This window comes from Thamnophis sirtalis, unplaced genomic scaffold (genome assembly GCF_051295495.1).
Source record: "Thamnophis sirtalis isolate CommonGarterSnake01/CBP01778 unplaced genomic scaffold, rThaSir2_p1.2 scaffold_4, whole genome shotgun sequence".
Classification (NCBI taxonomy): Eukaryota; Metazoa; Chordata; class Lepidosauria; order Squamata; family Natricidae; genus Thamnophis; species Thamnophis sirtalis.
Window position 1 is genome coordinate 94,303,409 of NW_028261384.1, and position 16,000 is coordinate 94,319,408.

The window sequence follows — 16,000 nt, forward strand, 5'->3', positions numbered from 1 at the left end:
TGCGGAGATCTTAAAACACGGCATAATAGTCAAAAAAGAAAAAAAAATTCAAACCAGACGGCAGCTATACTGCAGAAAAATGCTCCCAGAATTCAATCTTTCCCGGAAAAGTTCCAGACTCCGCCTCTTCACAGGAGCAGCCAATGGTCCCTCTTACGTTTGATTTTTTTTCTTCAGTTAATATTGTTTCTCTCTGAGCTAATAGCAGGCTGTTATTGGCCACAAATCGATCGATGCTCTTGCATTCGACAAATCTCTTGCTCTTATCACCAGTTCCCCACCACCACTTATTTGCACCTCTTTATTTACACTCTTCCACCCTCCCTCCAGTTCCGTTTCTGTAAGTAGCTCATTCCTCTTCTGAACCAATCAAATTGATTTTCTCTCAGCCAACAGGCTTCCTCTCCCCATCCTCTTAGCCAGTAGAAATGTCCTTCTGTCTTCCATGCCCCGCCCCCTCGGCCCATTTTGGAATGTTTGACTCAGTCCCACTGTTTTGTTTCTTTTTCGAGGTAATCGAAACTGGGGGAGGGGGTCTCTTCCGGCTTATTCTTGGTCACATTTCGCCATGTGACCGGAAGTAGTGTGCGACTCAAATTGGGGTGACTTCCGCCTTTTTTCACTTGATTCCTCTTGTCGATGAGGAATTGAGACAGCGACTGACCAGGTAAATCCTTATATAGTAATTGCAGCGGCGAAAAGCATGCCTTGCAGGCACTCTTAAATCATATGGATTAATACTTTAATATTCGTCAGTCTTTAATAATAAAAAGCAGTTCTGTTATATAGTGTTGCCCGATAGGTTGTTCTGAATAAATAATTCAACATTTATTAATGAAATAAGGTTTAAAACAGCCCTATGAGGTCTTTTTTTTTTCAGGGCAACCTGATCTACCCAAATATGGGATGGAGCATACTGCTTCTACTTAAACATCAATATAAATAAATATACATTTAACACAGCATTATGAGAAGCATTAAGGTTTTCCTTGAATTCTAGATTTGGGGTTTCAGTGTTTACGCGGGCGGACAGAATCTGCGGTAATTTTCCGTAGGCTTAGTGAATTATGACAGAATCTTTTAAAGCTTTACAGCATCTGTTATTACCACGTTAGGAAAGGTGAGAGTTTGAAACAACCGTTTTAAGGGGGTTGATACATCTAATATGATAAAAATCAACAATTCACAATCTGTATTGTCTTTTGAACGGCATTAAAAGCTCTGCGGTAAAACATGTAAAGGGTAGTAGATTGGGAAAACTGCCAATCACGTTCTATAGGTTTATAATCGCTTTGATTTATAGTCCACCTTTTCCTTTAAGGAAGTGTACATGATTGTTTTTCCTCGCATTTTTTCCACACCAACAATCCTGTGAGGTAGGTTATGCTGAGAGAGTGATTAGAATCCACTGCATGATATGTCTGCAGAGTCATCTTCTGTTGGTGAGCAGATGTTCCAATAAAGGAGAATATTTATAGCTGAGGGTTAAAACGAGGAGGGGTCTTGGTGCCCTCTGACCTCAGTGGTTTCCTTGCAGACATTTCATTATCCAAACTAGGTAATATCATCAGTGTTGGTAAGGAGTGCAGTTTGCTTGTTAGTTTATATTTTAGTTGTTTGCTGTCTGAGTGTTGGGATATTTGCTCTTTTTGGTTGAGCTTTCAGTTTGGCAATTCCTTGATTTGGGTATTGTTTACCCAAAGCAAGAGTAAACAATACCAGTCTTGATTGCTGATCTGATGTTAATCTTGGTGTTAATCTATGCTCTCTGGGTGCTGATGGCTGGTGGGGAGATGCTTTGGTCTTTTTGTTTTCTTTTTGGCTTGATGATTGTTTCTTGCATAGTATGTAGATATTTATATCTATGTGTTGATGAGTAATTTATCAGAGTGCCAGGCTTCCTGGAATTCTCTAGCCTTTTTGGACTTGGCTTGGTCTAAGATATTCACAGTTTTCCAGTTGAAACTATGGCTAAGTATGTTATGTTGTGGAATAAAAGAATTTTCATCATGTTTTTGACTGCTGGTTAGTGTTTATGATTACTTCTACTAGTCTTCCGCCTGATTGTTCTATATGTAGTGGCTGTAGCAGTGTTTACACTCTATGTTATAAATGACTCTTTTCTTCTTCTTGGACTATGGGTTCTTTTTGTTAACTTATGATGTTTTGGAGGGCTTTAGTTTGTTTCTGTGCTATATTGATTCCATGTGGTTGTAAGGGTTTGTTGGTGGTTTTTGAGATTTTTTTTTTTAATGTTTGGTAGTGTTATCCTTTTTATAGCTTGTGTTATATTGGGTTGAGTGGTCAGGCACATTTGTTGAATTTGTTGGAAGATCTTGTATAGTTGCTCTATTCCTTTTTCTGCCTTTCAGAGTTGCTAAATTGTTTCGGTACACTTGTGTTTCTAATTTGCCATTGGAATCTCTGCTGATCAGGCTATCCAGGTAGTGAGTTGTTGTTTTGAAACATTGGAATTTTCCTTCATTTATTGAGTAACTTTTAGGTAATCAAATACTGCTATCCTTGTTGTGTTAATCTGTCATATGAGGCTGTGCTGTTCTTAGCAAAAGGACTTTATGATAATGTACTAAATAATAATTTTACCTTCCAACTTCTAGTTGGCCTTCATGCCTAAATGGTAGCAAGCTAACAGCAGTTTGTTCTGCTTCTTTGTTTTCTCATAACTTTATATGAAGCTGGGTAATACCCTTCTGAAATGTGTACTTAAAATACCTTTTGGAAGCAGAAGGGGCTGGCCATTTAGGATATTTTTGTGATCAGGAAGTGATTTTACTCATACTTGCATTATTCCTTTTATTTTTATTTCCTTGATTGTTAAGTCATTAAGTAATTGCCTTCATTGCTACCACTGCTTCTATTCAACCATTTATTACCTATTCGAACCCTCAATAAATTTTATATTATATAGATTGAGTACATTTTGCTTTTAGATTGTCATATCAGCTTTCTTTCTGATACAGGTAGTCTCAACTTGCAACCATTTATTTAATGACCAAAGTTATAATGGCAGTAAAAAAAAGAGACTGGTGGCTGGTCCTTTCATTTACAACCATTGTAGCATCCGCAGATCACATGATTAACAGCACCATTCACTTAACAACTGCAGTATTCAGTTAACAACCATGGCAACAAGGGCCATAAAATTAATTACAACTCATTTAATAACCATCTGACTTAGCAGTGGAAATTATGGTTCCAATTGTGCTGTATGTTCAGGACTACCTTCATTGTCTTTCTTTAAAGAGTGCTTAAAAGTTCTTAAGTGATAGAAACCATTGAAATCTAGGCAAATATAGTAGCAAAAACTAAAGGTACACTGTTCTAATTGTTATGTCCTTCAGAAGAAGAGTTGAGAGAAGTTTTGGAAAACCCTGAACCCAAAGTCAGGTACAAAGACTGAGGAAAAACAGATTCATTTCAGTCTGGGACCTATTTTTTTAAGTTCCTACAACTTTGATATCCTTTGCTATCCTGCAGAACTCCAAAGGGAACAGTGCTGCTTGAGGCTAATTTCAGAAGACTAAAAGAAGTACCATTACCAGATTAATGGGAATTTTTTGTAGGAATAATGATCTCTTAGACATTGAAGTTACTCTTCACTAGACCTACATCCAACTCTAGTTACAAGTCTTAGATGGATGCTTGACACCTTTCACATTAAACTTTGTTTTTTAGATTCAGCAGGTCCTGAAGACAGGAGTTTTAGAAAGTGTGCACATTTTGAATGACAAATTACAGGGGTTCAAGCCAAAGCTACATAGAATATATTTCTTAATGTGACATGTGAATTGAACTATCTTATCAAGCCATTCAGTGTGCTTTCATATGTTGCATGAATACAACCAATGTCTTTGAGCTCTTTGACCCTTTTGAACAGCAAACCTATAAGTTCCTTTGAATTGCCTGTCTGAATTAGAACTTAATTTATTACTTTGACTCTGCTTTTCTTTACATTCATTAGAACTACATTTTGATCACTGCTCAACATGTCTTTTTAATATATATAAAGTTATTTTTTTCATTTTCATAACATATAACCACATGTACACTATTACATAACCAACATCGTATTGTATTATTAAATGTTTACATCAGTTAATCTTACCATCAACTCCCAAAAACAATTATTGGCTCTTCTGCTCGCCATACACCATTTTTGTATCTTCACTTTCTTCTTCTCTCCTCCCTTTCCCTACCGCCTTTCTTCCCTCTGTCACCCTTCTCTACTACCGCGTCCTCTCTCCTTCTCCTCTCTTCCCTTTCCACTTCTCCTTTCTCTCCTCCTCTTTCACCCCACCCTCCTATCCCTCCTTTTTTACCTTCTTTCTCCTGTACTTCACACTCTTCATCTCACTTACTTGGTGTATTTCAGCTTCTGAACAAGCTCCATTTTATGTTGATGGTATTTATAATTCCTTTTCAGTATACATATTTACTTTTAACATATATCTTCTTCCTTTTTTAAAAAAAGAGAGAAAACAAAAGAGTAATATATATATTCATTATACTTTAAAGCGCCCACCCCCGGCCTAATTTTGACTGAGATGTAGACCTGGTTACAATTCCCAGCTATTCTCATCATTATGTTTATATAATTATTCATCCTTATTCGCCCCCACTTTGTAATTCTGTCTTTAAATCTCAATAGTTTCCCATTGTAAGTATATTTCATGTTCCCTCTCCATTTTTCAATATCTTGGTTTAGATTACCCTTAATTGTCTATAAATGGCAATCCTTACTGTTCAATGTTGATTACAATTCCTGTAATCTACTATATAGAATAACAAGCGGTACACATCTCACTTTGTTCATCTTAAAAGTTCTATATATGTCTATTTTTCATATATTTTAACTCCTGCTTAATTGTCCTTCTATTGTCATATTCAGTGACAATAGCTGAAGGCTGTAAATCCCAACAAAGCTGAGCTGAAGGCTGTAAATCCCAACAAAGCTGCAGGTCCAAACGGGGCGTTGGGAAAAGTGGTAAAAACCTGTGCTGACCAATTAACAGGGGTTGTGACAAGGATTTTTAACCTCTCCCTGCAACAGGCTAGTCCCATCATGCTTGAAAGCAGCTACAATTATCCCAGTTTCGAAGAAAGCAGCCATAAAAAGCTTGAATGACTATAGACCCATTGCACTGACGTCTATAGTGATGAAGTGCTTTGAGAGACTGGTCCTACAACACCTCAGGTCATGTCTTCCACCAAATTTTGATCAACACCAGTTTGCTTATAGAAGCAACAGGTCAACAGCTTTATATTTTCCCATATAATAATTTCTAGTTGTCTGATATTTTCCTAGCAAATCTTTTTTCCCACTTCTCTATTCCAGTCTTCTCTGCCAAGCCCTATGGAGTTTTTTGTGTACTTTTTATTTTCCATCATTTCTACCCTTTCATTGTCTCTCCACCCTACTTCCTCCCCTTCTCCTTTAAATACCTGCTTTTCTGAATTCTGAATTCTCTTTAGACTTGATTTTAATGATTTATGCATATTTTTGTTATAATTTCATGTAGTTCTTCAAATTCCCACCTTTCCATAATCTCTAGTCCCAAAGTTACAGTTAAATATACAATTCTTATTTCTGGTCCACCTTAAATTTATCTGCTTCAGCTGCTGTGGGGAAATGTGATGGAGCTATCTTGGTCTTTTGCTCTTCTTTAATGTCCAGTTCCAAAATTGCAGTTAGTTATGCCAATCTTATTTCAAAATTCTGGTTCTCCTTATATTTAGTTAATTCAACTACTGTGAAATCGGAAGAGAAGCTGGAGCAATCTTGATCTTTTGCAGACAAAAAAGAAAAAAAGACTTTTCCCCCAGTTCTTGATTTTGTTATTATTTTTCCTTGGTACATTTCACTTCTCATTGGTTATAATTGCTCAAAATATATTAAGTGGAACACACTTGCATACAGCCAAATTCGGGTATGTTTCTCTTCCCTCCTGCTTTTCCAAATTCTGATTTATGGCAGTTGGTTAATTGAAATTTCCTACAAAGGCAAGATTAGGTTATCAGTTGTCAGTAAGGAGATGGTGCTTTTTTTCTTGATCTTTCTCCCTTGTTGCATTTCAGTTCTCATTAATGGAAGTTGCTTAAGATATGTTAGTTAAGAGACACTCAGACGAAGCAAATCTTCACGCTCCTAGGCTCTTTTAAAAACACAATCTTTTCAAATCCAAAACCAAATTTAGAGGTTGTGTTTAAGTGGGTTGTGTTTAAGTGGATTTGTCACTTCTCTTCTTTCTCCTTTCTGTCCAAATTATTTCAAGCAAATGGCTCTCTTTGGGGCTAGTGATTCAACCCTCCATTTTCCTCCTCTATCTTTTCGCAAAAATCCCAATCTGTCCATCAATATTATTTATGCTCTCAAGATTCTTTGCCTTTTCCAAATTCTGATTTATGATTGTGGGATAATAGATCTTACCAGGCTTTTATCTCACCTTTGCACGCTCCTGTTCAGCTGCTTTGGCCTGGAGCCAGCTCTTCTGCAGCCATGTTGCCATGCTGCCGGCCCGGCTCCAATTCAGAGGGCAAATCTCTGACCTACGAGGGACCTGTTGCACTTCCTCTGGGTCGCTGCCCCTTCTTCACACACACAGACACAGGCGGGTTCTGATCCAAAACGGATGTCCAAGACAGTTTGTCAGACAGGGTTCATGTGAGACTCTTCAGAGCTCACATCCCCCATGTCTCTCCAGCTGGAGAACTTCAGGTCGACTCACTGCTCAACATGTTGAACAATATACCATTTATTGGCGTTTTTCAGCCTGCTCCATGATTTTAGATTACATAATCCTAAATTTGATTGGGTTTAGTTGAACCACCATTACAGAGCAGGACAGTAACAGCATGAACTTTTTTCATATTGAAAAAAGTTATCTGAGACAAAAATAATTGTGGATAGTTGTACGTTACTTGCACACCTGCAATTACACCTTGCAAGTTGTACTGTGGAATGCTGATAGATTTTACATTCATAGTTCAATCTTTCCCATTGAGTTCTCTCTTGATGTATTTATCTAGAACTCTTCATTCCAGCTGATATTGCAAAGATAGCAAAGAGTAAAATTAGTTGCAATCCAAGGCATGAAGGAAAATGCTGTTCTGGTCCTTGTTCTTTTGTGAAGTCTGGCGCCCTGGCGATTTTTTTTTACCCCTATTTCTTGTTAGTGATATGTTTAAAATTGTTTACTATTACCTTGGTATCAGAATTTATAAGTGTTTCAAGTAAAATATTCAAGACATAGATATTTTAAAGAGTCAGAAATAATTCATATAAAATTCCAATTTTCAGATAGATATCTTACTTAGAGACTAAATCAAGTTTGAAGAGTTGGATTAAAGATAAAAAGATAATTTTTCTTTCATTCCCTCACCCCCTTTCTTAGAGGCCTCCCCCAACCATAACATCTGTCTGGATAACTTTGGACCAATCACTGTCATATAGACCATAAGGTTGCTGCTATGAAGAAAACAGAAGACAGGAGCTTTTGTTGCCTTGAGTTGATCAAAGATAAAAGTAGGACATAAGTCAAATCTTCACTGTCAGATGAAGAAAATGAAAAATAGAATAAAATGAAAAAAACAAATTCCCAACACAGTTAAGCAAAATTCTCAGCTACCATGACAAATAATCTTGCATATCTTCACATATTTAAACACAGTTATTTTTGCATTTATATGCCACTAAATTATTGAGACTCGTGGCAGTTTAGAATAGCAATTAAAAATTAAACACTCACAATGTTCAGCATTTAAAATGTCTGTAGTAAAAGTATAGGATGATGCTAAAAATAACTGAAACAACAAATTTATAATTTTTATTTATATATATTTTGTTTGCTGCTTATCTCCCCACAAAGTGAGTAAAAATACATGAAGTAATAAAACAATGGCAATACTCATAAACAGGAAATTACCAACTCTCTGTGGAAAAGGAGCTGAAAAACCTAACTGATTTTGTAAGTCAATAGCAACTCTGTGAATTGCATTTAGAAGCATACTGGCCACCAACATAGGCCTGAGGTTCAGGCAAAATGTGCTGTTGACAGGTAATAAACTCAGGCACCACTATTTCTGCGTGGCACGACAAAACTGCGGTCCACTAAAGCGCGCCCGATTAAAGCGCGTCGCTGATGTCATCAGCAGTGCGACAACAGCAACCGCGGAGAAAAAAGGGTGCTTTAAAAAGCGCTTTGAAAGCAAGTCGATTCACGTTAAGGTAAGGGTTAAGGTTAGGGTTAGGTTAAGAGTTAGGGTTAGGTTTAGGGTTAGGTTAAGCGTTAGGTTAAGAGTTAGGGTTAGGTTAAGGGTTAGCGTTAGGTTTAGCGTTAGGTTAAGGGTTAGGTTTAGGGTTAGGTTTAGGGTTAGGTTTCGGGGGGTTAGGTTTAGGTTTCGGGGTTAATTTTACCTTCAGCGCTCACAGCGTGCTTTTTTCGTCGCGCTGTGATGACGTCAGGTACGTGGTTTCGTCGAGCGCGCTTTAGTCGACCGCGGTTTTGTGGTGGAACCCTATTTCTGAATAGTCTTTAAAGGCAGTCCTATGTATAGAGCATTGCAGTGATCTATTTTCAAAGTGACAAAGACAATGTCCCCATGCAAGAATCTCATAATTCAGATGCAGTTGGTCTGCTAACTAAAGCTGGGTGCAGCCTTCCCAAGCAATGGCCTCCACCTGCCCAACAGCAGTGGCCTTGAATATAGGAGGACTTCCTAACACGCAACTATACATTTTCTAGGATAATTTTGCAGGATCCAATCTGGGTCAGTCATTGGGATGGACATTTTCAGAGCCAAATAACTTAGATTACTTACTGCATGATTAGAATTAGGTTGTAAGTGCATTGTTAAAAGGGGTGGTGGTTTACAAACAAGTAAATCATAAATCTTCATAAATCCCTAGCTTTGGTTCTAAGAAATCTCTATTTTTGTTCTTTTTAACTAGAGATACACTGAAGAGGGATTAGTTATGATCGATGATTATGATTCATGATTTTTTTACATGGATGTTATGATATAAATGTAAGTGGTCTCAAAGTTGTGCAGAGATATCAGCAGACGTGCAGGGATATATTGTAAGGGAATTGTAAAATGGCTGAACTTTAAACCTCTTGTCTCCAATACTGCCAATTCTTACAGTATTATTTACAGTGACATTCCTCTTTCCCCACCCCCAAATCCAGTGAAGCTTAGTGATTGAAGGTCATTTTAGCAGGGAGTGCTAAATGTTGAATGTTGCTTGGGAACCAAGTTTGATGCCTACATTCATAGCAACCTTTATGGAAAGGGCACACACATGTGTAAACTGTAGCTTTTCCTTGCAAAATGCACAGATGGAAAATCTAATTGCCTCGGTCGTAACTGGCATAAATTTTATGATGAAAGCTGCCACTTGGGAAGATGTAACATGTGACTCATAATTTGGACAGTTTACTTTTTTTTGCAGATCTGGAACTCTCCCCCTCCCCAAATTCCACACACTCACCCTGTTCTTGGAGCTTAGCTATGCCAAGGAACAAATTCTTTTGCTGTTGGATGTTTTGAAATTGCAATTTTGATTTTATAATTTGATCTGGGTGGATTGATTGTTGGGTGGCTGGCCATCTCCCAAGCAAATGCAAATGGGGTATGGGGAAAATTGAGCTGTTCCCCCACCTCCCATGTAATTTGCTTCTAGACTCTAGTTATTGTAGAATACTTCTTCCAACCCTGCTGTCTTTGGGTAGAAAGTTGGATTAGATGACCTTTGAATCTTTCCAAATCTGCAGACAACCATCTGATACAACAGTTGTAGATATTAGGGAGGGGGATACAATTTTCTCATCCCCTCTCATGGATCAACTGACAGAAGCTGGAATAGGATGGCCCAGCATTTTCATACTTGCTTTCATTCTGCCATTGAACCTACTTCATAAGTGAATATCACAATTTCTTACCAGTTGTTCATTTTCTTAAAATATGACTTGTGTTCAATATCCTTGAGGAGACTTCCTGCATTAGTGTTGCCTAATGTATAAACTACTAAAACTCTTGTGTCTGTAACTTTAGCTGGATGAAAGGGTGCATAATAGGACAACATTTTATCAACAAAGCTCAAATGGGGTAACTTACAGTAGCTGTTGTTCTGAGGAACAAAATTTGGGAAAGTTGTGACTACTTAGGCATGGTCTGGCGGCGGCGGTTGCTACAGTCACATGATCATCATTTTCCGTGTTCTGTGAGTTTCCTAGCCATTCTTGTAAGCCCTCCCTCCCTTCTACACATAGCAGCAGAGGGAGGGCAAACACAGTGGAAGGAAACCCTGCATACTTTTCCCACCCCACTCTCTCCAGGCCTTCTCCAACCCATGTGGCACCTCTTGCACACCTCCAAGCACTGACCGTGACTTATTCCATTCTCCCACATGCCCTCTCCAACGCCACCATAGCACCTCTTGCACATGCCTGCAACCCCCATGTATTATCAGTCTGCATCACCTCACATATACTACCCAACACACATAGATTTATCATGTACCCCTATGTAGCATTCCTGATCCATGCCACCCATTCACATACCCTCCCCAACCACACACAACCTCTCACAGAACCCTTCCCCTCACACCTTCGCTGATTCATGTGACACTTGTTGCACCTACTCATACAGCCTTACTGATCCATGCCCCCCCCAATGCACCATACCTAACCACCTACTTTCCCAGCAGCCACTTTTATGTCTGTTGGCCTTGCTTTTGCAAAGAAAATGGGAAGCTGGTGGGAGTGGTGGAGTAGTGTGAAGTTTTGAATGCTTCCTGACAGCTTCCTACAAGGAAATTCAATGGGGAAGGAGATAGAAGTCAGATTCATTCCAACTCCCACAAAATAAGTCCCATTTTGATGGAGACAAAATCAAAACAAATATTAAAAGTGAATTGTTTGTATTTAGATTTGTCTCAGCTCATTCTGTGCAAGAGCTTTCTATTCTTCCTATACCCATCCTATCTGTGTTAGGATACTGAAGTTCTTTGACTATGTATCTTGTGAAGAGGCAGTAGCGATGGGATTCCACTTGCCATGAGCTCATGGTAAACCATGGCAAATCAATCTGATCTAATTCAGAAATATGCTTGAGTTTCTACCTAATATGCCATCCCGACTTCCTTGGTAGAAAGAGTAGGTTTAACGTCTAGAAGGCCTTATCTGTGTGTTTTCTTTTTCTCCCCTTTCCTTCAAAACAGATGATCCATTGACAAGATCACGGATGACACGCCTGTACATAAATATCAACAACTTCACTGTTCTCTCCAAGGATGAGCAAGTTGTATAACTTCCAGAACACTGATTTGGAGCAGAGTCTTCCTGCCATTGCTTCCTCGTTTTCACACTCACCGGGGTTTTCCCCACATTACTTTTCTCCAGAGAGAAGAAGGGCCATTTCTGATGTGCGACGAACCTTCTGCCTCTTTGTGACATTTGACCTTCTCTTCATCTCACTCCTCTGGATAATTGAGCTGAATGTGAGTCAAAAAGCTGGCTTTTGCAAATAAGATCTTCTCTCCTGACCTCCTAGATTCCCTCTCCCGCTTCCCTATTTCGCTCAAACATTAGAGAAATAAAAGTTTCTCCAGAGACACTTTTCTTCACAGCTACTGCAGTGAATGAAATACAGTGCATCAGTTGGAGATGTCCATCCCTGTTTTGGGTAAATAATTGCCTAAGCCAACAATAGTATATTAGGACTAGTTTTCATCTTAGGGGACAAGAGTGGGGGGAATAGGCTATTATTTCATTGGATTTAGAATCTGATTGCCTGGTCTTTTCAGCTTTAAACACAAACCATAAGAGAGGCTGAATCAAACCTGCAAGTTTTTAATTTGTAAACCTGCTTGGGACAAAAAACAATAGTGACTAACCTCTTGGAATTATTCTAATTGTTAGCCATAGAAGGAAGGCCATTTCATATCTCCTCCTGTAAACAAACCTATACATATCAATGCTATTGTGGGCTACAAGTTAGTGAGGTAATGACTCAGGTGAATTACTCAGCTTACACATTGTGCTATAAGAATAGAAACCAATTTGATTTTAAGGAAAAGCATTCCTTCCTGATTGCAAACATGTTCCAATTGGTTCCTCAGAGCATTTGAAAACACTGCTCCCTGTAGGAGTAATATTATACTCCCACTCATCTGTAGCAGTTAGTTCTGTACTCTTTCAGCAATTCTTCCAACATGGAAGCTTCTTAATCTATTGGCAAGTGTCCAGAGGAAATGGAGTTGTAGTCCACGTCTAAAGGGTAACTAATTGTGTCAAAGATATACTAGAGCTTCTGAACAGAAATTTCATTAAGCACAATTTAATTTGCATAATACATAATAACTTTGGAGCATTCCAACAATATTCTTTGTAAACAAAATGTTTCTCAATATAGCATGTCAGTAAGAACAGAGTCATTGGAAATGGAAAGAACCATATGATAGAAATGGAATGTTTTGGTCACTTCACTCTGTGCTCTCTACATGCAATGTGTCAATATATTCCATAGTAGCAACTATTGTGAAAAAGTAGCTCAAGTATAGTAATTTATAGATCTCTTGAATGCCACTCTTTTAGATTTGGAAACCACAACTTCTTTAACCGACAAGTGAGCAGAGATTCATCATATGGCCACCCATTCACTCCGCTTCCTTGCTTTCAAAGGATTAGAAAAAAGGAGGGGTTTTTTTGAAAGGAAGGGAAACAATGAAAAGCCTAAATACCCTACTCACAGGAAATAACACGTGGTTTTCCTGATAGTATTATAGCCTCAAATGGGCCAATCAATTTCCCCAGAACAGAATGCACAAGTAAAGGAAAGCTTATCCTGCTAGAAGCAAGATTCAGTCTTTCCATTGTATAAAGCAGTTATTTAACAACTCAGTCATAAAAACAGAGGGAAGGGAATCTTCACATTCATAAGAACAAATGGAGAGAGAAGAATCTCCATCACATCTGTATCTGCACTGAGGGATTCAGCAATCTAACCTCTTACTGATGTTCTGGGGTAGAATTTCTATAAACACTTACCAAAATAGCAAATGACTTGCATTCACAGGAATTAGCTAAGTCAATCTGCAGAGGTCAATATTGTCTAACTCTAGGCTAGGGATTCTTGTGGAGTCTTCCAGCAGCTGCCGCTCTAGGAGTGCACGCTATGGTTGTGGGCTGGCTGCTGGAGAACTCTCTGTCCGGAAAACTCTCTGTCCAGCAGCCAGCCAACAACCATACAGCGCACTCCTAGAGCAGCCGTTGCTGGAAGACTCAGCAGCCAAGTTTTGAAGTTTGGAAGACAGAGAAGAAGTTAGGCTCGGAGCGCGGCGAGGGCTGAACAGGCGCTCGCGCAACCACCCTCTCCAGCCGGGCAGAGCTCCATGCACTGACCTAGGAAGTATCCCAAATGTGCCAAGTCACGGGATCTGGGGAGCGGGCAGAGCACCACGTGCCTTGGCGTCTTGGGGATACCCCCTAGGTCAGTGCATGGAGCTCTGCCTGGCTGGAAAGGGGGTTTGCCAAGTGGCTGCTCATGAGCATGGTCACCTCATGGCTATTTCGCCCCTGCGGCTGTGCCCGGCTCTTCGGGAGCCAGTTCGCAAGGGAGCAGCTGCCCAGCAACCCCAAAACAATAAGCCCTCCCCCTATAATAAGCCCAAGGCCATATTTCGTGGAGCAAAAGAAAATAAGACCCTGTCTTATTTTGAGGGAAACACGGTACATGTCTGATGTTTGGTTTATCACTCTTAACATTCATGTTGCGTGTTTGTTTTTAACTCTTTGTTATTGCTTGATACTTGTTAGAGAGGTCCAGATCAAACAGGGAGAACTAAGATGAAAAGAGTCTGCCATTGTTAGGCAGAATTCAGATAAATATATGATGCTAAAAAACTATTCTTCCCCAACCTGAGAAATGCCAAGCCAACTAAGAATAATGACCCCAATAAAGTTCAGAATATTTTAATGATAGCTGGGTAGAGAACAAGTACTGCTATGCAAAAACTCTGGAGGTTCTTTTAGTAGTCCATTGAATATCTGTAGTATTGTTGAAAGTAGTCAATGGGACAATCTGACTATCCAGGACCTGGCCCCCGATTAGCTACAAATTTTGTGCATGTTGTTGAAAGTGATTTGGAGAGATGTAAGGATCTGTCTGTATTTCTCCCAGATGTTTCTCCCTCACAGGTTTCTTTATATATAGTCGTGTGGTAGCCAGATAGATTTAAATAAATAAATAAATAAATAAATAATACAGTAAATAATGAAGCTGGCCTCAGTGACAACGAAAGTTATGACATGAAATTCTGCCCCTCTGCCAGAAGTGCATCTTCTGGTCCCATTATGGATTAGTTGTAGTTAAGCCTTGAATGTAGGATAGCAAGTATGTTCTGCCCAGTCTCCCTGCTGCTTAGGGTGGGGGAGGGAACATTGACACTATGGTCGAAGTCTTGTTATTTATGGCTCAAGATGTAATTATGTCACAAGAATTCATCTTGAACTAGATCTTGTGCAATTTGAATGTGAACTTAATTTGTATTTGGACCAATAAATTAGTCTTCCTTAACGGGCTAGTTGATTCACATTGCTATTTAATGCCTTTTTTACATATTTCAGTGGATCAGACTAGTGATTATATCCATAATTTGGCTGTTGTATAAAATCCCCAATAAACAGGTCTGAAGACGCAATCATTCCAAATTAAACTTGCTACTTTCAGGTGCAAGAAATCAGGAGCTAGGATAAAGTTCAGAAGTACTAAACGTTTATTTCATGCTACCTATACACACAGAAATAAGATCTACTAACAGTAAAGGCAAATTGGCATCAGATAAGACTCAATAGACTTCCAGCGAGGCTGGACTTAGGTCTCTTATGAGGGTGTAGTAATTCCACATTGATGATGCATTTCACCCCACCCCTGGATTCACCTTGGTCATCTTCTATAGCTACCTTGGTCATCTTCTGTAGCTACCCTTTCTTACCCATCTCCAGTTGTCAACAATGTATAACTAAAAGATAACATAAATTAAGAGCCAAATCAGAATGGACTAGAGTCAATTGTAGTGCTATATGTTATTCTTCTGAGCTATCCAATATTACCTAGAACAGTAGCCCCCCAACCTTTTGGGCACAGGGTCCGTTTCCATGGAGAAAGATTCTTCTGTGGATTGGTGGGGGGCATGGTTTTGTGTGCTGCCAGCATCCTGCAGATGCGGCTTTGTTTGTTTGCAGGGTCTGGAATACTGTGGGCTGATGTTGGTCCATGGAAGTGGGGTTTGGTACCCCAGGCCTAGAAGAAACTTCCTAGGGTGTCTTTCAAACCATTTCAAGCGCAATAGTTCAGAAAATGTCATATCCCAAGTGCAAAATTGCTTGAGTACAAAATGTGCTTTTACAAAACTTTTGGAAATGTTTCAAGCTTATAATAATGCTTCATATATTATCTTTTGAGTATGAAGCAGATGGTTTTATATTCAAAACAGTTTTGTACTCAAGATACAAATGGTGCATTATCTTAAAACTTCCCTTGTGTCTTCAGAGATGTGGGTTTATGCATGATGAGAGGCTATGCTGTTCTAAATTTTGGGAATTGTAGTCCCATCATATCCGGAGACACCAACTGAGGAAGGCTAAAAAAAGTTTAAATAAAAGGTAAAGGTTTCTCCTGTTCAGTTGTGTCTAACTCTAGCGAACAGTGCTCATAGTAAAAAAAAAATCCCAGTTAATCATTGTCTATCCATTAAACTCTATTAATGTCATTTTCTTTAATCTTATTTAATTTCAGACTATCAAAACTATCCAAGTTAATTTAAAAGAAGAAGTCATCTATTACAAGTTTAAAACATCCTTTTTTGACATATTTGTAAGTATTCTGCTGCAATTCTCTTTTTTTTTTAAAAAAAAAAGGAGGGTTTTTTTGTCAGGGCAAATTATTACTAAATAATTCACATGGCTGTTAAAACATATCA

The 16,000-nt window shown here is 38.8% G+C and overlaps 1 protein-coding gene across 1 annotated transcript in view; it reads left to right on the forward strand.

The window, feature by feature from the left end:
- The first annotated feature begins 510 nt into the window (after positions 1 to 510).
- Positions 511 to 16,000, forward strand: part of STARD3 (StAR related lipid transfer domain containing 3) — a 34,829-nt gene continuing 19,339 nt past the window's right edge. The window contains exons 1-3 of the mRNA XM_014053491.2: positions 511 to 667; positions 11,240 to 11,518; positions 15,817 to 15,894. Of these exons, the coding sequence (XP_013908966.1) occupies positions 11,312 to 11,518; positions 15,817 to 15,894 (285 nt within the window). The 5' untranslated portion in view covers positions 511 to 667; positions 11,240 to 11,311. The remainder of the gene's footprint in view (positions 668 to 11,239; positions 11,519 to 15,816; positions 15,895 to 16,000) is intronic.